We start from the raw sequence: 20214 nt of genomic DNA, 5'->3' as shown, positions 1-20214 counted from the left end.
ATTTTGTGCAACTTAACATCTACACACCTCCATCACCTTAAAAATAACCAAACCTGTTGGGAGTTAATCTGCTGATCCAACCATGTTTTATTATTTTTTTTGTGAGAATGAAATGACCCCATAGATGCATTTCATGCGCTTCGGCGCACAGAGCACTGCGTTACATCTTTACGAGACATAAACTGAGGAAATGTATTTTTTACATTCTAGTGAGGTTTTCGCATCCTTTTACCTTTGCTTTTTTTATTTTTTGTGTATGTTAGCTTACTGTCTGAGGATAAATGCGGTTCACTTTCATCGTTTACGTTTAAACAATAAAATATTAAAATTCTGAAAAACATCAGGTTTGATGCTTCTTGGTCTAAATAACACCGAATGTCGTCAGATTTAAGTGTATTTAGGTGAGTTTTGACGCTTTGTAGTTTGATATTGTGTACAGAAAGTTTGCGTAGCTGCCACACATTTTCACGCCAGCGTAAAAGTTGGCGTATATTTACGCCAACTTTGACGCAAAGTTAATTTTTATACATGCCGACTTGTGCGTAAAATATGGCGCCGCACATTTTTTGTGCGCACGCACGCTTTATGCATGAGGCCCCTGGTCTTTAACTAGTGAAGTGATGTGAGTTACCTGCTTTATGGGGATAACGGTTCACATTTTCACATTGTAATTGTTAGCTGCATGTTTGTGACCATCTGGTCAAAATATCGCAGGATTTTTATGTGTCCAACAGAAGAGATATATTTAGGCTACCAACATACTTATCTGTACTCGTTCCATCTAAAACAAAAACTCTGCATATGGTTGCATAATCTTCCTCCACCACTTGATTGCACGCTGTTAACACTTTGGTGCAAAGAAGGGAGCCAGTGGAGGTGAAGTAACGCTTAACTTACATAAATGTACCATAATTTTCACAGGGAGTTAAATGTTTTTGGCTTCAAGTCTTTCCTTATGTGTCGTTACTGAAAAGAAAGACAACAACAACAACAACAACAATAATAATAATAATAATAATAATAATAATAATAATAATAATAAAAATAATAAAAATTTAAGCCTCCCATTTGAGTATGAAAGTAAAAATATTCTGCTTATTTTGATTTGGAGCTTGCAGAAACAAACTGGGTAAACAGGAAGATTGCCCATCTATGGACCTAACAGTCAGCTGTTAAGTAAACACTGTAAAATTGTTATTTATCCTCAGGGGCAAGAAGAACATTTATAGAAGGAACATAAAAACATTTTATTCTAGGCTTTCCTACCTCCATCTGTCATCTTTAACTCTTTTTTTTTACTTTTTAAAACCTTTGTTCTTCTTAGACTTCCTGCATTTAGGCTTTTTTATTATCTCCCCAGTTCCTGTGATTTTCTTTAATTATGCCACTTTACCTCTCTTCCTTCTGACTTGGTTTAATCCGATTCTTTCCTTTCAGTCTCTTTTCTTCATTCTCGTCTCTTCCTTCCTAATTTAATTCTTGCGATTTACTTAAATTTTCCTCCTTCCTTGCTGTAATTCCTGATCATTTCTCCCCCTTACTTCTCTTCTCAGCTTCCATTTTCCCCCCACTAACTCCATTTGTTGTCTTTTTTTCCCAAATATTCTGAATTTTTGCCTTTTCTTTGATACATATCACTATCGTCATTTTGACGCTGAGCGTACCTGAGAGTTTTGCGGACCATATCCTCGTCGGTGATGCCGTAGTAGGTCAGGGTCTCGTTCCAGAAGGGGTTGAGTGTGTTGTGCAGGGTCTTGGTTCTGAGTTTATTCGCCTGAAACACAAATCACATCCCCCACTTAAAGCTCATGATTGAATACTGGTTCGCCTGACAGCTAAGGAGAGCTCATCCCCAGAGTCATTGAAATGCTGCCAATATTTCTTTTTTTAACTTCCAGGAAAATGTTTCACAGGGTCCTTGCGTGACGTCTTGTAACGTGCATGCAAATATAATCTCACTGCTGCCTGGCAAAAGTATTAATACCTGTGCTCAAAACTAACGGGGGGATGGATTATCTTCTAAAAATACAGGGAAAGTCCAAAATTGAATGGTTGTGATTAATTGAAAAGCCTATGATGTTGCTTGTGATTCACTCCAATTAAAAACAGTTAGTTTACACTGAAATCAATTACATGAATCTGGAATAACAATTAATCATAGTCTGCATTCAAGTATGATTGTTGATAATTTTGTCAAAGACATTTGAGAAAAAGTAAATCTTCTTGCTTATTGTCTGTATGTGCTCATCATGTAAAGCCCAACCCTGGTGCTCTGCGTGTTTTAGGTGTTTCCTTGCTTCAGCCCAGCTGTTTGCTGAACTGCAAACAGCCAAATCAGGTGTTTTACAGCAGGGAAATATCTAAGCCTTGTTCCTTAAACTTGCACAACAAATAAAGAAGTTATTGATGGTTCAGAGCTTTAACACAATCTTAACATGGAAGAACAGCAAGGTGTTAAATTAAAAAAAATGACTTCATATCTGGAGCAAGAAGCCAGTTTTGGAGCTCAACCAGCAGCAGTTCAGAGGCGAAGGGGGGGATGCTACAAATGAACCACTGGTGTCATAATCGCTTCAGCAGTGGAGGCTAAAAAGGTGCTGCTCTCTAGCCAATTACTACAGTACTTTCCCTTTGACTTCGAGATCTCTGCTCTAACTAGCTGTAATTTTAAAAGCCCCTTACATCTTACATCTGAAGCTAAAAAGGGACGTGTGGGAGGTTTGATGCGCAGGTGCACTCTAAAGAGAAATCCTCCTGGATGACTGAGGAGCAACACAAATACACGATGCGACACTTTTAAACACCATAATGGCTCCTGAAAGCAACTTTCACTTAAATCCAATAAACCCTGGGCTTGATATAATTATGTTTTCATGGGTGCTGTTAATATGTTCTCATTTGTTGGAATCACAACCTATAAGTAGAAAAAAACACAGTGCCAGTCTGCTCCATGGCTTTAAGGTTTTTATGACACTACTGGCTTTTATTGGGTGTTAATGTTTTAAAAAGTGAGCTCTACAAGCCAGGAAACTGCACTACACATGGCCTAGTAAAAGTATTCATAGCCATTCAAATCCACATTTTAATGGGATTTATTATGAGAGACTAATAAAATGTTGAGCATAATTGTGTAGTAGGAGGATGTTTTTATATATGAAAATAAATAAAACCTTGACTTTTTTGGTAGTAGGTCAAGTGGTTGCAAATATTTTCCATCTTTATTTTTTTAAAATGATGATGGAAAATATCTGAAGGCCATCTGTCATTTTGACAAAATCATAATTCACACACTTGACCATCTGTTGCAGAGGCGCAGACATTTTCAACTTTGTGCTCAAAGTACATGATGGAAATTTAATTGCGAAGGCAATTAAATTGATCCAAGAAAAACAAACAAACAAACAAACATCTGAGTACGACCTCTGACCTGCACTCGCCATACACAAGCTGACAGTTCACCACAGTGATGAACTGATTCAGTACCTATTACTAAATGCAGATCAAATCAGGATGAAGAAATGCACATTTGCACTTACAAAAATGTTCCCACATGATATTATTACTTGAATAGTTGCTGAAAGCTGAGATTTCACTAAAATCAAGGTTTTTAAGCACCAGCTAAATTTGTACTTTAGCTAGGGCCAGAACTTTAAGGCTTTCATTTTGATTAATTAATTACTAAGAATTACTTGTATTTTTGTTCCATTCAAAGGTTCCAGCTGAGACTTTGGTCATTCATTGTTTCTGGTACACTCATAAATCAGACACTAAAGCAACATTTACAAACAACAGTGATGAACAACAAAGCCTGAAAAGACTGTTGTGTTAAGTTGTGCTAAAAGGAGCTAACTTATCAGTGAAGCTAGCCTGAAATAGCATCTCAATGCTAAACATGGAGCAGTGCAGACATCCCCAGTGCTACAGACCACAGTCTACATTTCTAAAGAGGGATTTGTTCAAAGAAGTTCCATGAATGATCAACACTTGAAAGCTGAACAGGTATAATAAAATTTTGCACCAATCTGATGGCTTAATAACTTAAATAAAAGATGGAAAAACAAGCAATTGATATGTTTGATGTTGAGCTCATATGTGCATTTATTCAATACTTTAGCAGCAAAAGCAATTTTGAAATTGAAAATATTGCTTATTTTTTTGGTAGCTTTTTTTTTTGTCCTTCAAGCTATTAAAATATGATTAATTAATTACAGACCGTGAAATTAACTCAATTAAAATCTTCAATCGAGTCCCACCACTAACTTTAATGTTACCCGTCAGTGCAGCCTAATCTGGAATAATTACAAGCATTTCATTGTGTTGGATTGCGGTTTCTGAAGTGATGAAGCTGTGATCTGGCTTCGCAGCAGAGCGTGAAACGTCACTTCTCATTAGGACGCAAACATAACTTATGACCTCTTCAGCTGGCCATTAATGAGGCTCTTCGACCGAGCCTAATGACTATTTTGAGGGGACGTCGACAGGAAGGAGACGGCATCGTGTTTTGCCGGCAGAATGTGCAAAGGCCCCCGTGAGGCCTCATACTGATACAGGAGACACATCCTAGTGGCAACAGGCCGCCATGGAGAGGTTTATTCGACTTACTGGTCCAAGAATCCATGACAACTCAAATTTATTTGAGTTAAGCTGAAAGGAGCTTGGTTGGTATTAGTGGTGACACCCACCAGGACACAGAGAAATACCCGGAAACACCCCAGAATAAATTTAAACAAACGAGAGAGAAAATAAAAACACCTGTCCTTCAAACTATCAAGAGCCTAAAAATAATTGCTTTCATGTCAGAAACTGTAAAAAGGAGCATTAGTATGAGCTTGGGAAGTTAATTTCCAAGCTGTGGGTGCTGACACTGTTGCCATGACACCGCCTCACAGAAGATGCACCACTTTATCAGCGGGGAAAGGAAAGGAGAGCAGCAGCAGAGAGCCAGACTAAAACTGTACATCTTGACCTTCAGCATTTCAGCAAATGGCAGAAACTATTAGTCCATTTGTAAGAGCAAGGGCGTTTTTAGAGGATCCTCTCATTTTTTCTCTTCATACATGCAGGAAGCAGCGCTTCCAGAAAGTAGATGCAATATTAAGTCAGTGGTTGGCTGAGTGGTGGTGGCTCATAGAGGATAATTACTGTTTGTTTCAAGCTAACCTTTGACTCATTCTAACTGTGCATTTCTGGTTCGAATGATTACAGCTGCTATGAGTCTAAAAGGACACGAAATTGCTGTCAGAAAGCTGCTTGACGTAAAACGGCAGCACGTTTCCAGAAACAGAGCCTCATTCAGAAGAATCTAACAAGAGGACTGAGGATCAATCACTGCCTTTAACGAGACAATATGTCATCAAAGAGCTGGGTGTAGGGAATGCCAAATATGTAATGCGTATTTCATTTTTCAGGTACAGTTATTAACGTAGACTGTTTTTTTTTTTTTTAGGATGGAATGATTAGAGCAGGGTTTCACAAACAGCATTAGCTTCTGGCGAAGGAACCCCCTTTGTAGACCCTCAAAATTTGAAGAGAATGTTTTTTTCTCATTTTTATTCATTACTCCATTATTATTACTTTCATTTAGCATAACAGCTGCCACGTACTTTCTGATTTTAAACAGATACGGGTTCTTCTCTTGTCAGAAACTTTTCCGTTTTGCGCTTGCTACGCTAGGTTGAAGTGCAAAGCATCTTGATAAAAGTGCAAATGGGAAATGATCTTTGAAAAATTGATTTGATTTTATGATTTAAAAAAATTAGTTAAATTTATGATTAAAAAGTGTATTAGACTAATTTTAAAAATTTTTGCATTCTTTTTCTTATTTTCCCTTCAACCTGCTGAGCCCTCCGTAGCGCCCCCTGGTGACCTTCACTTTGAAAAACACTGGATTTGTGGTAAATTTACTAAAGTGTGCTGACAATCATGATCCGTTTCACCTCTAGAATATAAAATATGAAATATATAGTTTTAAAAAAAATCAATATATTTAATTATATTGAGTCAAATATAATTAATTCTGTATTTAATATAATATTTTTGTATTTATTTCCAGTTTTAAACAATGAATGACATTTAAATAATTATTTCACAATTTTTCACTCTTTGCTCTCTATAGAATCCAAACCTATAACCACAAAATCCAATGCAAACTGTTGAATGCAGCGTTGTAAAGTGGAGAGATGAGTCTGGTGAGGGCTTTTCTCAGGTAAACTGTTGCATTTCTTTAAAAAAAAACAACCATTTTCTTTTTTGGAAGGATGAAGTTGTTAAAATGTGTGGTGAACAAACAAAGCAATCTGCTCTCTTGTATCTCAGAAATCCTTCCCGTAAGAAGGGAGATAATCACAGATGATGTATACAGTTGGCATATTTCCGCCTTAACCTCAGGAGATTAAATCAGAGGAGCTGTTTGATTTAAAGCAGCAGAAGACAGACTTGTTTGTAGGGGAATAATTGCACGATAGCTTCATTCAAAAGCTCTTTTTGAATGGATTATTCCTGATATTCCCGTCTATCTTTGCACCCTTGCTAATTATTACATTTGTGCACTTCTGGAAAATGAGCTGTGACACCTCAAAGTCCCCCGTCAGTGTCAGGACACATGGAGCAACCCAGGGTTTATTTAAATTAGATGTGCCGACAAAAACACTATGTTCTGCTTGCTGCTTTGGAGCCAAATGCTGCCTGGAAAACTCACAGTGACACAAACTCCTGAAGGCAACAATAAAGGGTGACAGACATGATGAGTGTTTCCCTCTGCTTGCAGAGAACCAACAGCCTCCGCCTTTAAAGTGTTCCTCTATCTTTGCAGCTCAAACAGAAAATTTGACTTTAAACGTGACCTATTATGCTTCCTTGGTTAGGACAGATCTATGAATCATACCATAAACATGTTCATTACATTATCTACACAAAATAATTTCTAGATAATGAGATTTTAGTCTGCTCAGTTTCAGAATGGGCTGTTTTAGGACCTCCTGTCACTTTAAATCCAAATCAGCTGCTGCTGGCCACGTTTACACTCGCATGTGAAAATGACTGCAAACAGATGTACAATTATATAACCGTACATCCTTGAAAAGCAATGGTAGAGCCTCCTGCACAATCAGCACGAACGTAATGATGTCAGGATCTTAAGTTTCTAGGGAACTTGGCCCCACAGCATCACAGATCCTCTGCTGTACCAAGCAGTCCCACAATGCTTTGCTTTACAACAGACCCACCTGGAATGTTTACTTCACCGTTCCACTTAAAGTCCCACATGATTTATGTTTGTGACGGCACAACATCGCAGCCACTGACAAATTTTATGTTTTCAATGTGAAATTTTGCTACTTCATTTTGAGGATTTTATTTGTCTTCATTAGAGGGCAGATAAGACAAAATGGTGGCGTGATCAACGGATCCATGTTCATGCCTGAGAAACTGATCAAATACAGAAAATAAGCCCTTTGGAGCATTCAACAATTTCTATGTCAGTCACAGTTCTGGTGACAGTGTCAGCACCAGAACTGAAGATTGCAACTTGAAAATCTCAGCATGAAAGACAAAGACTGAATAACTGAACATGAAGGTTTTACCTCTGCCCAAAAGCATCCCCTTCATAAATACATGTTAGGCTGAAAACAAAGTCATGCAGTTTGTGTCTCAACTGGTTGTTGTATTGATTTGTTGTGAAGAACTTTGTGATCTTTATATCTTAAAAGACTGAATATAAATAAAGTTATAGTTGCTTATAGATACATGTGTATAAAACATCTACTGAAAGCAGAAGAAGAGCATTTTTCCTGAAGAAATTTTTATTCAGAAAAAATATATTTATATATATTTTGTAATCTATAGGAATGCCTGTAAATATATGATTATTAATAAAGTGTTATTTATGATTATTGCACCATGCGCTGAAAATATTCAGTAATATTTGTGGGATAGGAACCCATCGATAAGGAAATAATCTTACACATGTAGATATTTGACTTTGTACACAGGATACATGATACAAATAACTGCAAAGCTCAAATCAATGGTGGGACGTAGAAAAGCTTGAGAGGAAGAGGAGATGTGAGTCAGGTAGACGGATAATCAGACATCTTTGGCTTTCAATAAGCTGCTTTGTGGATTTTAATCATTTGCAGAATCTCTTGTTTCAGGATTAACAGAATTGTCAAAGACTTCTGTCTGGTGCAATAAAAGTGAGACAATTCACTGTCCCTAATAAACAACCACTGAGTCATCTCGACAGTTTATATCTACAGGAGCAGATTTAGTCAGTTTCACAATTTTTCTGGCAGAAGAACCAAAGTTTATATTAGAGAATCTGCAACAGTTTCTGCTAAAAGTTAAATCTTTTCTTTAGTTTCAACTTTTGAAGTTAGAATGTCCAAAACATTTTCTCCCTGTTCATCCATGAACCACAAACAACAAAAACGGACTGGACACAAAGAAGAACCTCTGACTAAGCATCCATCTTTAACACAAAATTTCTCAAAACAAACATTGATTGAGGAAAACCACCCAGAACTGGGATGATAGAGGACATACAGTCAATAACAGTGACGACACTCACCTTGCTGGCGCCAGGCAGTAGGTGCAGTTTGACGTAAGGATCCGAGAGTCCATTGTGGTCCATCGGTTTGAGCCCCTACAGAGGCAGAGCAGAAAGCTGTTGAGGAATTTATGCATATTTATATCCCACATAACGGAAAAAGGAAGACTGTAGCTCTGTTTTGATTACAAATGTGTGCAAAACCTTGTTGATATTCCGCTAATGTAAAAAAACCCCACAATTTTGCATTAAATAAAAAATGCAATTCAACTGATGTAAATACGTTTGCTGAGTTGATATATCATTAAAAAACATGCTACACAATAATCCTGCTAACACTTCCTGTCGTCTTGTTTGTTGTTTCCACCAGTAACCACCAGTCATGTGATCATCTGGTTGTTGATCACATGACTTGTGTGATGCAAAAAAAGTATTTCTGTTGCAGTTTTGCAAAATACACAAATTTTGATACAGTCGAAAAATCACCTCATCCTAGCGCAAAAATGTTTTATCAAAAAGTTTGGAGTCGGCATGTTTCCATTAAACAATTTTATTTTCGTAATTCCAATTTGTGCAATTATGTGGTCAATGAAAAGGCAGCGAAGAAAGGTCAACCAAAGGAAGTCTTTTCCTCTCAGAACAGCAATATGCATGTTAATGTTATATGTAGCAGCTAATTTTATCATTTGGAGACTATAGTCACCAGCGCATTGTGTGCTACTTATGGATCTGAGAGGTTAGGGCAGGAAATCCTTCGTATAAAGACCCTGGATGGCTCCCAGAAACTCTGAGGGGAGTAAGGGAGCAAACTCAAAACAGGTTTAACTTTCCCTTTAGGAGCAAATCAATAAGACTCCAGCCGAGGTGAGGATCTAAAGGTCAACCATACAACAACCATAATAGGGCAGGAACCAACTGGGTGAAGTGAAAGACCCTGCAGGGCTGCAGAGAGAGTTCTTTAGAGTGACAACATGTTTCCAGAAGGTTTTAGTCTCCGAATGTTTGACCAGCTCAAGTGGAGGACCATCGTGCTGGTTGCTTTTGTGGCAACAATTGGACCAGAAATGTTTAATCACAACTTTGCAGTTATTTCCTTGCCCCCTTTACAATCATGCCCTCAAATAAGGAAACGCTGAAATCTGTTTTTAGACCATAAAATTGCGCAGGTTGGCATTTGCAGAATATTGACAAAGTTTTGCACACATTTGCAATGGAAACTCAGCTTTTGTTGATATATTTTATGACTTACAGTAGCTGCATTGCCATTGACCTTAAAATTGTACAAACCGGAATTGAAAACAAATTTTTAATAGAAACACCAATTAAAAAAAAAATCACATTTTTGGATTATTTTCTTTTTGTGAAAGGATTTGCACAAAAGAATTTGATGAATCACAATGAGTGTATTTCACAAAACTGTAATGGGAACTTTTTTTCGCATCACACGAGTCATGTGATCAACAACCGAATGTTACTACTGGTGGAAAATATGAAAAAGACAACTAATGACAAACTCATTCAAGTGTGATTTCCACCGTATTACTTATTTAACAGAAGCACTGCAATTGCAAAATCAAAATTGTTTTTTCAACATTAGTGGAATATCTACAAAGTTTTGCGCACATTTGTAATGGAAACGCAGTTATTGCCAGGTCAGCAATGTTTCTTGCATGTGTAAAAATCTTTTATCGTAAGGTTATTATTCTTACGATGTGTTACTAAACACATCATAAGATGTGTTAAACATTTGTTAACATTTGTTAAGGTCACTGCAGATGTTAACATCTGCATTTTGGCCTTTAATGCTAGAATTTTCTTGTTAAACATTTGTTGTGGTAGAAATCCATGTTTCCATTACAGCCCAACTGTAAATTAATAGTATTATTTTTTATCAGTCTTACCACTGAGACCAGAAAATGCTTTCAGAGTGATTATTCCTGTAACTAAAAGGACCTTTGAAATACAGAATTGCTGAACTTCTTTCCAAATGCGAGTTCTGGAGGTGATTTAACATGTTAAGAGGATTTCAATCTATGACGGTTGGCATTTCAAAAGGAGCTGAAGAGTCCGCTTCATGTTTTTACAACTGCTGAATTTGCCAGTTTTACTATGCACAACTATTAAAAAACAGAAAAACCCAGTAAAAACCCTGAGTCCAACTATAATTTATTCATAAACACTGAGTGTACAAAGGGCAATTCTTCGATAAAGGTACGGTGAGAAATTAGTTTCTCTTTTGTCCGATGACAGCGTTTGTTGCGGCTTGGGATGAACGATCAGTTTGATTTATTGGTGGTTTAAAGAGAATCAGCGTGAAATCATTTTGGCCTTTAATGCTAGAATTTTCTGTTTTTTTGTAATATTTCTTTCACAATTCTAGTTCTAATATTAAAAAGATAAAGTGGCAACATACTAGCTTTTTATTAGGTACACCGTACAGCGACTTGTTTACAAAAATAGGAAATTAACCAGTCACATGGCAGCAACTCAATGCAGTTCGACATTCAAACTGAGATGTTTTGGTGAAAAACTTTCATGCAGTTGTTTATGACAGATTTAAATACTGTACTCAGCTGGAAGTAAGTACAGCCAGTATTGGTGTAATGTGGTCATAGTGTTCAGTTATTATCAGTGGTCCTGAATAGAAGCGTCTATGTGGCTTTGTAAGGCTCTTGTAAAGGTTTTTACTTTATCTAGTTTATTTCTGCATATTGGTGCAAAATGTTGAGTCATAATTCACAGAAAAGGCCCAACAGAGCAGCTGCATTTTGGCTTTAAGGGCTACAGTTCAAACCACAGCATGTGCTAGAAATTTAATCTGTGCTCAGAACAAATTTATATCAATATTACACATCACCATCAGCGTTTCAGAAAAGAGAGTGTCGGGATTTCTCGCCTCTGCAGTGACCTTAACATACGCTGCGGGGATTTGGTCAAAATAAGACTAGTGTAGAGTCAGCCGATGGGGCTGGTGGCGGTTAATGAGAAATCAGAGGGATGTCTTATCACTCTACCAGATGAGTCATCCACTCTGCGCTCTGCTATTCATCCCTGCAAGTCATCTGCAGCCCGACCTCAGGAACAGCATGGATATGTAACAGATGTCAACAATCACTAGAAACCCTCTGCTCGCTACTGCCTGGCTACATGTTTCTATTCCTATAAAGTGCTTCAATGTGAACATCATTGCTTTCACGGTTTAAATAAATCCACAGGAAATCTGTTATTTGATAGAAAGCTTTCACTACTTTGAATAATTGAGCTTACTGTACTGTTTGATAATTAGGATCATCTGGAATGTATGTATGATTGAATTTAAATGATTTTTCAACAACTCAAGATGACATTTGTTGTGAGCAAATGACAATATTTGTCAATCGTCACATCAAAAAGTCTAAGGAGTTAAAAGAAGGGATTTTAAGACATTTCAGAAAATCAAGTTGATTTGCAACAATGATATCTACGTCAGATAATATACAAGAGATCAGAGACTTCTACCATTTTTAAAATACATTTTATTGTCATAAACATCATCTCTTTCATTTGTTACATTCCCACCAATAAATTAGAAACATGAATGTTCTGAATTTTATCTTCTGAATTTCATCTACAGGTTTCTTTATGAACAGCTGTGGTTACGTAGAAGTTTGTTTCCATCATATATATTTGAAGTGTTTTGTTTTTACTTTTCTGTTTTAGAGCAGGTGAAATTTGTGATCAAACAGGCGTGATTGAGACGTTATGCACTGTGGTTGTGAGCCGTTTATTATCTGCCAGTCTATTAGTGAATATGAGCACATCATTTCTTAAATTGAAGAAATTGATTTCCAAAACAAATTATTACTTCAACGCCGTGCACTTTCCAGTCTCTGTAAAAGCTGAATACAACACAAACAAATGAACTAAAGAAATGAATACGGGTTCAGTTAAAGGTTAGAAATGTACGACGGGAACCCATTTTCCATCTGAGTAAACAGCCAACATGGCCGCTACGTTTCTTTGAAGTTATTTTTTTCTTCAATGAAGCCAAATTGAAAAAAAGAAAAAAAATCAAACAAATGTTGTATGCGTATTTGTCCACAGGCTAAATGTAACAGTTCGCCTCTCAGCGCAGCACTAAGAAATTACTGACAGCGAAATGACACACTCGACTTCCTCTCCAATAAGGAAATACTGTTTTACATTCCATCTGCGCAAATAGAAACAAAGTGACAATGATTTCTTTAGCCGGATCTCAAATATGTCTGCATTTTCTCTCATGGTTTCAGATTTTTTTTCACATTCTGCTTCTGAAGAAAATATTGACTGTTCAGACAAAGGAGACTATATTATGAAAACCAAGTTAGAAGAATAACCAGATGAAGATAAACTTTCGCTGGGTGTCTTTTGATATGACTTGGATGCATCATTGAGATAGAGTAAACTATATTTAATAACCTGTCACTCTCCACACTGATTCTATTAGTTTATCCCTTTCATGCATAGTGGTCACTACAGTGGACAGCTATCTAAAAGCCATTTTCTTGTGCTTCCTGTGGATTTTTATGTTATAAATGGACACAGACCACTGAAATGGACACTAATGCATCATAAAATATACCATCAACTACTGGCCATCAGCTGCAAATGCAAGAAATTATTTTTATTAAATACAATATGGCCGACAGACACAAAAGCATGAGAACCGACCCGGTCCCTCCTTCTACTGTAGACGACTCTTGCAAGTAAAAAAAATATTGTGACATCAGATAACCCCTAGGGATCAATACTACTGTTGTATTTTTCAAATAACAACTTTGTATTTGGACAAAATTACAATTGATCACATAAAAATAAAAAAAATAAAAAAATTATTTTTACAAAAAAAATTTCCTACCTTTTTTATGCCTTAAGAAAAGAATTTTAAAAAATGGAAAAAAAATTCTGACACAAAGGATCATAATTCATGCATCAGAGGGTTAAATATAGATTTTACAGTAACACTTGTGGCTTAAATGTTGCGAACAACTGCTAAGATCAGTCAAGGTTGCTCTGAAGGATAGTTTTCTGTCGCAACGTTATTTTGAGACCCAAACTGTATAAGGTATAGTTTAGTAATTGTTGTTTAGAAGGCTTTTGGGAAAAAAAATTTCTATTGGGATGATGTGTACAGTAAACGGGGTTCAAAGCAATGTTGCAAAGTGAAATATTTGACCCCTATGTATTTACTGAGAACCCCACATGGCAATAAATACACAGGAGACCATTCGCAATGACATATTGTCCAGAGAACTCCTCAGGTGACTTCAGGTCTCGACTTAGATTTCTTGTTGATCCGTAGGTTGAATCCCAAATCTCCATTTTCTAACATTTCCTTTCGCTCAACATCTCATTGAACACTACAGGTTGACAAAAAACTCTGCATCTTGTGTCTTCTGGCAAGTTTTTTCTCTCTCTCTATATATATATGAAATTTCTGTAACGTTGAAATGTACATGTTTTTGTTGTTGTTTTGTGTTTTTCTCCTTAAATGAGCAGCAGCACCATGAGAGGTGATTGGGGAGGTTAGAGTGTCGCTTTCATCTGCTGCTATTGTTGCCTCCAGCAAACACCTGAACAGCCACCGAGATGGAAGACATTACACGAGGTTGGCCTGCGACTAACAGGCAGCTGCGTCACACCGCTGATTGCACGAGAACGCCGTGAATACTCTGTTGATCATAATTACTGAGGGTTGGAGGGAAAATGACCCCTGCAAAAGGCAGATGGGAGTGAATCCACACCTTCTATCTTCTTTCAGAACAGCTCGGCTGAATAGCAGCCCGACATAAACGCCGCAAAATGAAGTTGTGCTCTTTTTCTGGGAAGAAATAATTACCACCACCGCCATCAACATCATCATCTTCATCATCATCATTCAGATGAAGTTGTAGCGTGGCATGACGGTTAGGAAACAACACAGAGAGAATGCCGATCTTTTCAACTTTAATTGAAGAATATGAGTTTTCTCTGTAGGTGCAGCTCCAACTTTTCTTGCGGCTGACACTGGAGTTGATTTTTAGCTTTTACAGAAGTGAAACTGAACCCGCCTCCTCGAGTTAATTAGCTGCTGAAGACTCTGGGAAGTTTGCGGCTACCAAATTTGCGGCTCTCTGCTGTCGAATTTTAGATTTATGCAAATCTATTTGATAAAAGCAGGTAGTCTGTGGCAAACAGAAATGTACAATCAGAGGTACAACGCATGAAAGAAATTGAAGTCTGACAGTCAAGGTGTCTGAGTTGATAAGCTCTCAAATATAAAAACACATTCAACAATTTTAGATTTTAGATTATTTAATATTTTCACCATGCAAAAACCTCTAACTTCTGAGCTGTTAATGAATGTGACTAATATTTTAAATGGTATACTTTTAGGGCTGCAATCTACAATTAATCTACCGATTGCTTAATGATTAATGGGATAAAAAAATTGGTGGATTCTGCAAACTTTCTGGTTAACTAATTAAGCCTTTTTATCCAGTATTACAAATACATTAATAGTCGCAAATAATTCAATTGTATTTTTAAATGAGAAAAAAAAATATTTTAATCAATTAAATGTTTACTAAAGCTAAAAAAAAATAGTTTTACAAACATGTGAAAAGCTCAGTTGTTTCCACTTGACTTGCTATCAAAACAGTGTAGGGGTGATCTGTTTACGTTTTATTTATTAACTGACTAATAATTGGATAGCCAAAGGTGCTTAATAGGTACTTCTTTTTTTTTTCACAGAATCTGAGCCAGGTGAAGTTACCACTATTCCATTTGAATTATACGTAAGTAGAACATAATTACAGACAAATTTGGTTATTCACCAAATTGACTTGCTTTTTGAGTCTGTATACTCCAGTTAACGATTAATTAATTACTAAATTAGTTGACAATTATTTGAATAATCGGTTAATTACAATTAATCCTATTAATCACAGAGCAATTAATGGTTTCAGCCCTACATATTTTGATCACTACTGAACACAAACACTTTCACTGAGGTCTTTTATGTGCGGCATTAAGTTGTTGGAAGCCTTTAAATTTAATAAATTATTATTTTCTTACAAACTTAAACTGAGAGCAGCGTATTGGTTGACATTAAACTGTGTTAAGTGGAAGTGAATGGCTGCTACAAACTGAAGAAATGCTAAGTAAAAGCTAGTGTTAGGACTGATCTGGTATCAGGACCAATTTCGACATAATTCTTGGATCAGATATCAGTAAATAAATATATATATGCATGTATTTCAAAGTAAAAATGAGTTCTAACTTTTCACAGTTCAAGAAAGTGAATTTATGCACACATTAATGCACATGTGGTCATTTGCATCTGCAAAAACACCATTAACACTGGAAAACAGAAAATATAACAAGAACAGAAGATGCTGACTTTTGACCCTGAAGAAGTTTGTAAACTTTGCTAATAAGCTCATTATACAAGAAAGTCTTGACACGTATTGTACCATTTATTTGGTTCCACTCTGTGTTCTGGGCCACAATGTGCTGTTAGAAATTGTTTCTCATTCTTATTTTAAAATCCGGATATCATCTTAAGACCCGACCACTGCTGTAACCCCGACTTAAATCCCTGACTTTGGAAACCACTAAGCCCGACTTTGTTTTGTAGAACATGCATTGCAGATTCCAGAAGGACAGAGACACAACTACATTCTGCAAGCAACGGTTTGATAAATCAGAAATCTTTATAAATAAAGATTCAAATAAGCCTAAAATTAACATGACATCAGTGATAATGATGACTGAATGTGAGCCTGTCACAGTAAGCAATAAATCAATCGCATGATAAATTAAAACAAGCTTGATCATTTCCATTTGCATGTTGATTATTTTTCTCATTTCTGTCTCCTTTTCCCAAAGATTGGATGACAAAAGGCTGGTGCAGCTAGACACTTTTTGAATTGCAATTATGTTTGCATAAACTTCCTAATTAACCGCATTTGTTCTTTCTGATTTTTGTTTATTCATTTTGGATATTTAAAATGTCTTCCACTTCCAGTATTAAATGTTAATTCGAAATTAAAATGTATTTACCTTTGAGATGGTGAACTTGGATTGTTATGCTGTTACCATTATGTTACTTGGAAATAATTTCAAAACAACAATATCATCATTTATCACAGCAACTTTTGGGACAATTAATTTCTCATGCTTAATCCGGGTTCTGGGCTCATGAAACCGACATGTTTATTTTAAGGGAATCATTTTTATCTCTTTTTACAGCCCTTATTTCCCACATGAGCGCATCTTCTCCATCGTTCTATCAGCCTCTATCAGTCGACAGGGGATTCGTCTTCATTATCATAACTGAATGACCTGCTAACAAACATGTGCAGGAAGCATCAATCACTGTGAGCAGCAGATAACCAGTTGGATGGGAGAGGAGGTTATTGATCTAATTCAAAAGAGACTGAACCAGAGTTATGTTGAGGCGGCTGGGGTCAAGGGTCAGGCACTGGTGACTTTCTATCATTAAGAAACAATAGCAGCCGATATGGAAACTGTACAGGTAGGTCTCATTAAATGCTATAGTCACTATTGTTGATATCGTCACCATCGTCAACAAACTGATAATTGAAAGGGTTTTAGAGCAGAGCGGTTGGCAGATGGTGATCAATACATTTTTAGATTAAGCTGATTATATTGTGTTCTGATCGTTTCTGAAGTCTTGACTTGTTCCATTTTGGTTTTCCCTCATCAGTTCATTGCCCACTGTCCTTTAATGTGGTTAGGTCAAGTTTTTATGGAAAACAAATCTGAAAAAAAACAACTTACACAAAACTGGCAAAACAATGATGATTTTATTTGCTTTTAGACAATAATAAATGGAATATTGACCGACATATATGATGTGTATCAATGATTTTAATGATGGCATTTGACAAAATGCAATGTCTTCATAATGTAAAGTACTTTGAAATGCCTTGCTGCTGAAATGTGCTGTAAGATTAAACTTGAACAATTAAAAGTGTTCAGTTTAACACTTTTAATTTGAATTTATGTATTTGTCAAACTATGTCTAGCAGTAAAAAAAATATTGAAATAAACTTTCTAGCTGGAACTGCATTGTAAAAAAACTACACCAACTACTATTAATTAATAACTGGAACATTGATCACATTGAATATATTTAATGTATATTTGTTTGATGATGATATTTGACTAAATGAAATGTTTAATGTTTGCTTCATAATTGGTGTTGTATTCCGTTTTTATGATGTACAGCACTTTGAACTGCCATGTTTGCATTGCAAAACAAACTTAACTTTTATTAGTTCATTCCTTTGTGTTTGTGTGTGCTCTTGTAACCAAGAAAATTCAACTGCAGTAGCGACTGTTCAACATAAAGGTGGCAGTACTGAAGTGGTATTAGGCAAAATATTGCAGAATTAAATAAATGTACATGAAAACATCAAAATTTGCACAGAAACATAAAGATAGAAGCCTTAAAAACCCATGCAGACCATTTACCAGGAGAAAAAAAATTAGTTTTGGGTTAGTTACACTTTAAACCATGATTTAAAAAGTCCATAAAGGTATTACTCAGGTTAACTGTATCTGATGGTAAATTTGGTTTGGTGACAGGAGGCATTTATGAATGACTTGAAAGAAAAAAGAAGAAATCTCTCCGGGGTGAATACTGCTGATGTAAGAAAACAGCAGCTTAGGTTTGGCTAAAGTGAAATATTAGGTTAGTATTGACTTAAAGCAATTTGAGTGAAACAGTAAAAGGTTCAAAATGAAACTTTTACTCATATATTGCTTAGATCAGCTTGAAATGTGGTTGGCAGGGAGATTCATTTTATTGAAAAATCATATCAGTGTTTCTCTCTGACTTTTGAGAAAATAATTTAGGTGTTTTTTTTATACAAGCATTTTAAGCTTTAGCACCAGATTTGGTTTAAGACTGGAACAGTTTCAGTGTGACCTCTTATGCTTCCTTGAACATGTTAGAATGGGTCTATGACTCTCATTGGATATTAAACCTTCTCCCCATGTTGCCATATTTGGGCTTCCAGTTAACTACAAACAGTTCACTTCCAATCAATTGGACGTCATTTACTTCCTTATTGGCAAGACGCCGTCTTCTTTTCCACTGGAAATTAACTAAACCACCCTCTAGCAATCAGTGGCTAAAAGACACCATGTCCTTTCTAAAACTGGAGAGAATTAGATATTCAGTGAAAGGCAACTCAGCCAAATTTTATAACTTATGGTGCCCTTTCATGACATTCTTTCACTCTCTTCAGTCTCTTCCCCCGGATTGAATGCTACACCCCACCCTTTTTTTTTAATTTTTTTTTTTTATTAGGTTTGTTCTTGTGTCTTGTTCTCGTATGAAAAAGAAAAATACTCATAGGAGGTAAATTGTATGCCTTTTGTCAGTTAGGTACTTTCTACCTCTTCTATTTCTGTAACCTGTTCGTTTCTATCGATGCCATAAAGAAGATGTATATCACGGCATACTTTGTTAAGAGTAAAGATTTTGCCTGTAATGTCTCTTTCCCTTCTAATAAAAATATTAAAAAAAAAAAAACAAGAATACAGCAATTTCTGTTTGGATGGTAAGTTAACAAAAAAAAACAAAAAAACACTTGTCTTTTCCAGCAGCCATTGAATAAACGCCTACAGTTGACCAAATGTGCTGGAGCTCAGGTTGAGTTGCTAGGTAACAGCGCAGTGCCCATCAGTTGTGACTTAACAAAAAACATTCACACGTTTGTCAAAAAATGGCCAAGTGTTTTTTAAGAGCTTGGGTTGTTTTTAGGAGCAGTTGAGAACCAAATGGAGGTATAAAAACATCTAAAAGGTGAATCTTGCATAATCGGCCCCTTTTAAGGAACTGCTTCAAAGAAAAGCTCCACTGGCATGCTTTTAGGAGAGTATTTTTTTCTAAAAGAGGCATTAAGAAGGGTAAGACGTTTTAGGAATATCCTACTGATTGGTTTCTAAAGAATCAGCAAGTCTAGGAACCAAAGATGCATCCTTCCTCTTGTCTCTTTCACGGGTACAACACAGGGATACGAGTTAGACCAATGAGAAAACACATCAGCATAATTACAACTTTGTGACTGTCTTTGTCTGAGTTCCTGCTTTCTTTTCACTCTGAGCTCCCGCTGCTTCACGTCAGACATTCATTGATATCAGCAGTTTGAAGACCGTCTTTCCTCCTAGTCTTTGCCAGATCTGCATACCTAGGCCAAATTTGTTTCAATCACTTTGTTGTCTTCTGCTGACATTATGTGTCCTCATTTTTTCCTACTCGGTCGGCCTGCCAGGGTGCCTGTCCAACTGCCAGCCGTCTGCCATCTAATCTGATGTCCAGATAGTCTCTATAGGGCCTGTCTGCTCACTCCCTGCTGCCATTTCTAACTCTGATCCCACCTGTTCAGCCTGCAGTCACTCTCAACAGTTTGATGCATAACATTTAACATGAAGGATAAATTCAAACCAAGCTACTAGGAGGCAGTTGGGTTACGCCACATGAACTTGCTGGTCACGTCAGATCTTGATGACTTTCTAAGCTTTTTTCTTCATTAAAACAACTTTTTTTCTTGTAATTTTATGATGTTATTCTCATAATTAAACATAATGTATTCTGGCCCCAATACGCTGTCATACTTGCTTTACTTTCCCCTGCT

The 20214-nt window shown here is 36.4% G+C and overlaps 1 protein-coding gene across 1 annotated transcript in view; it reads right to left on the bottom strand.

The window, feature by feature from the left end:
- Positions 1–20214, bottom strand: part of doc2b (double C2-like domains, beta) — a 118439-nt gene that overhangs the window by 28291 nt on the left and 69934 nt on the right. The window contains exons 3-4 of the mRNA XM_028032305.1: positions 8567–8641; positions 1665–1774 (exon numbers count right to left, since the gene is read on the bottom strand). Coding sequence (XP_027888106.1) covers positions 1665–1774; positions 8567–8641 — 185 coding nt within the window. The remainder of the gene's footprint in view (positions 1–1664; positions 1775–8566; positions 8642–20214) is intronic.

The sequence above is a fragment of the Xiphophorus couchianus genome, chromosome 11, assembly GCF_001444195.1.
Source record: "Xiphophorus couchianus chromosome 11, X_couchianus-1.0, whole genome shotgun sequence".
In the NCBI taxonomy this organism is placed as follows: domain Eukaryota; kingdom Metazoa; phylum Chordata; class Actinopteri; order Cyprinodontiformes; family Poeciliidae; genus Xiphophorus; species Xiphophorus couchianus.
Note: the sequence above shows the minus strand (reverse complement) of the source record. Positions and strands in the feature narration are given on the sequence as shown.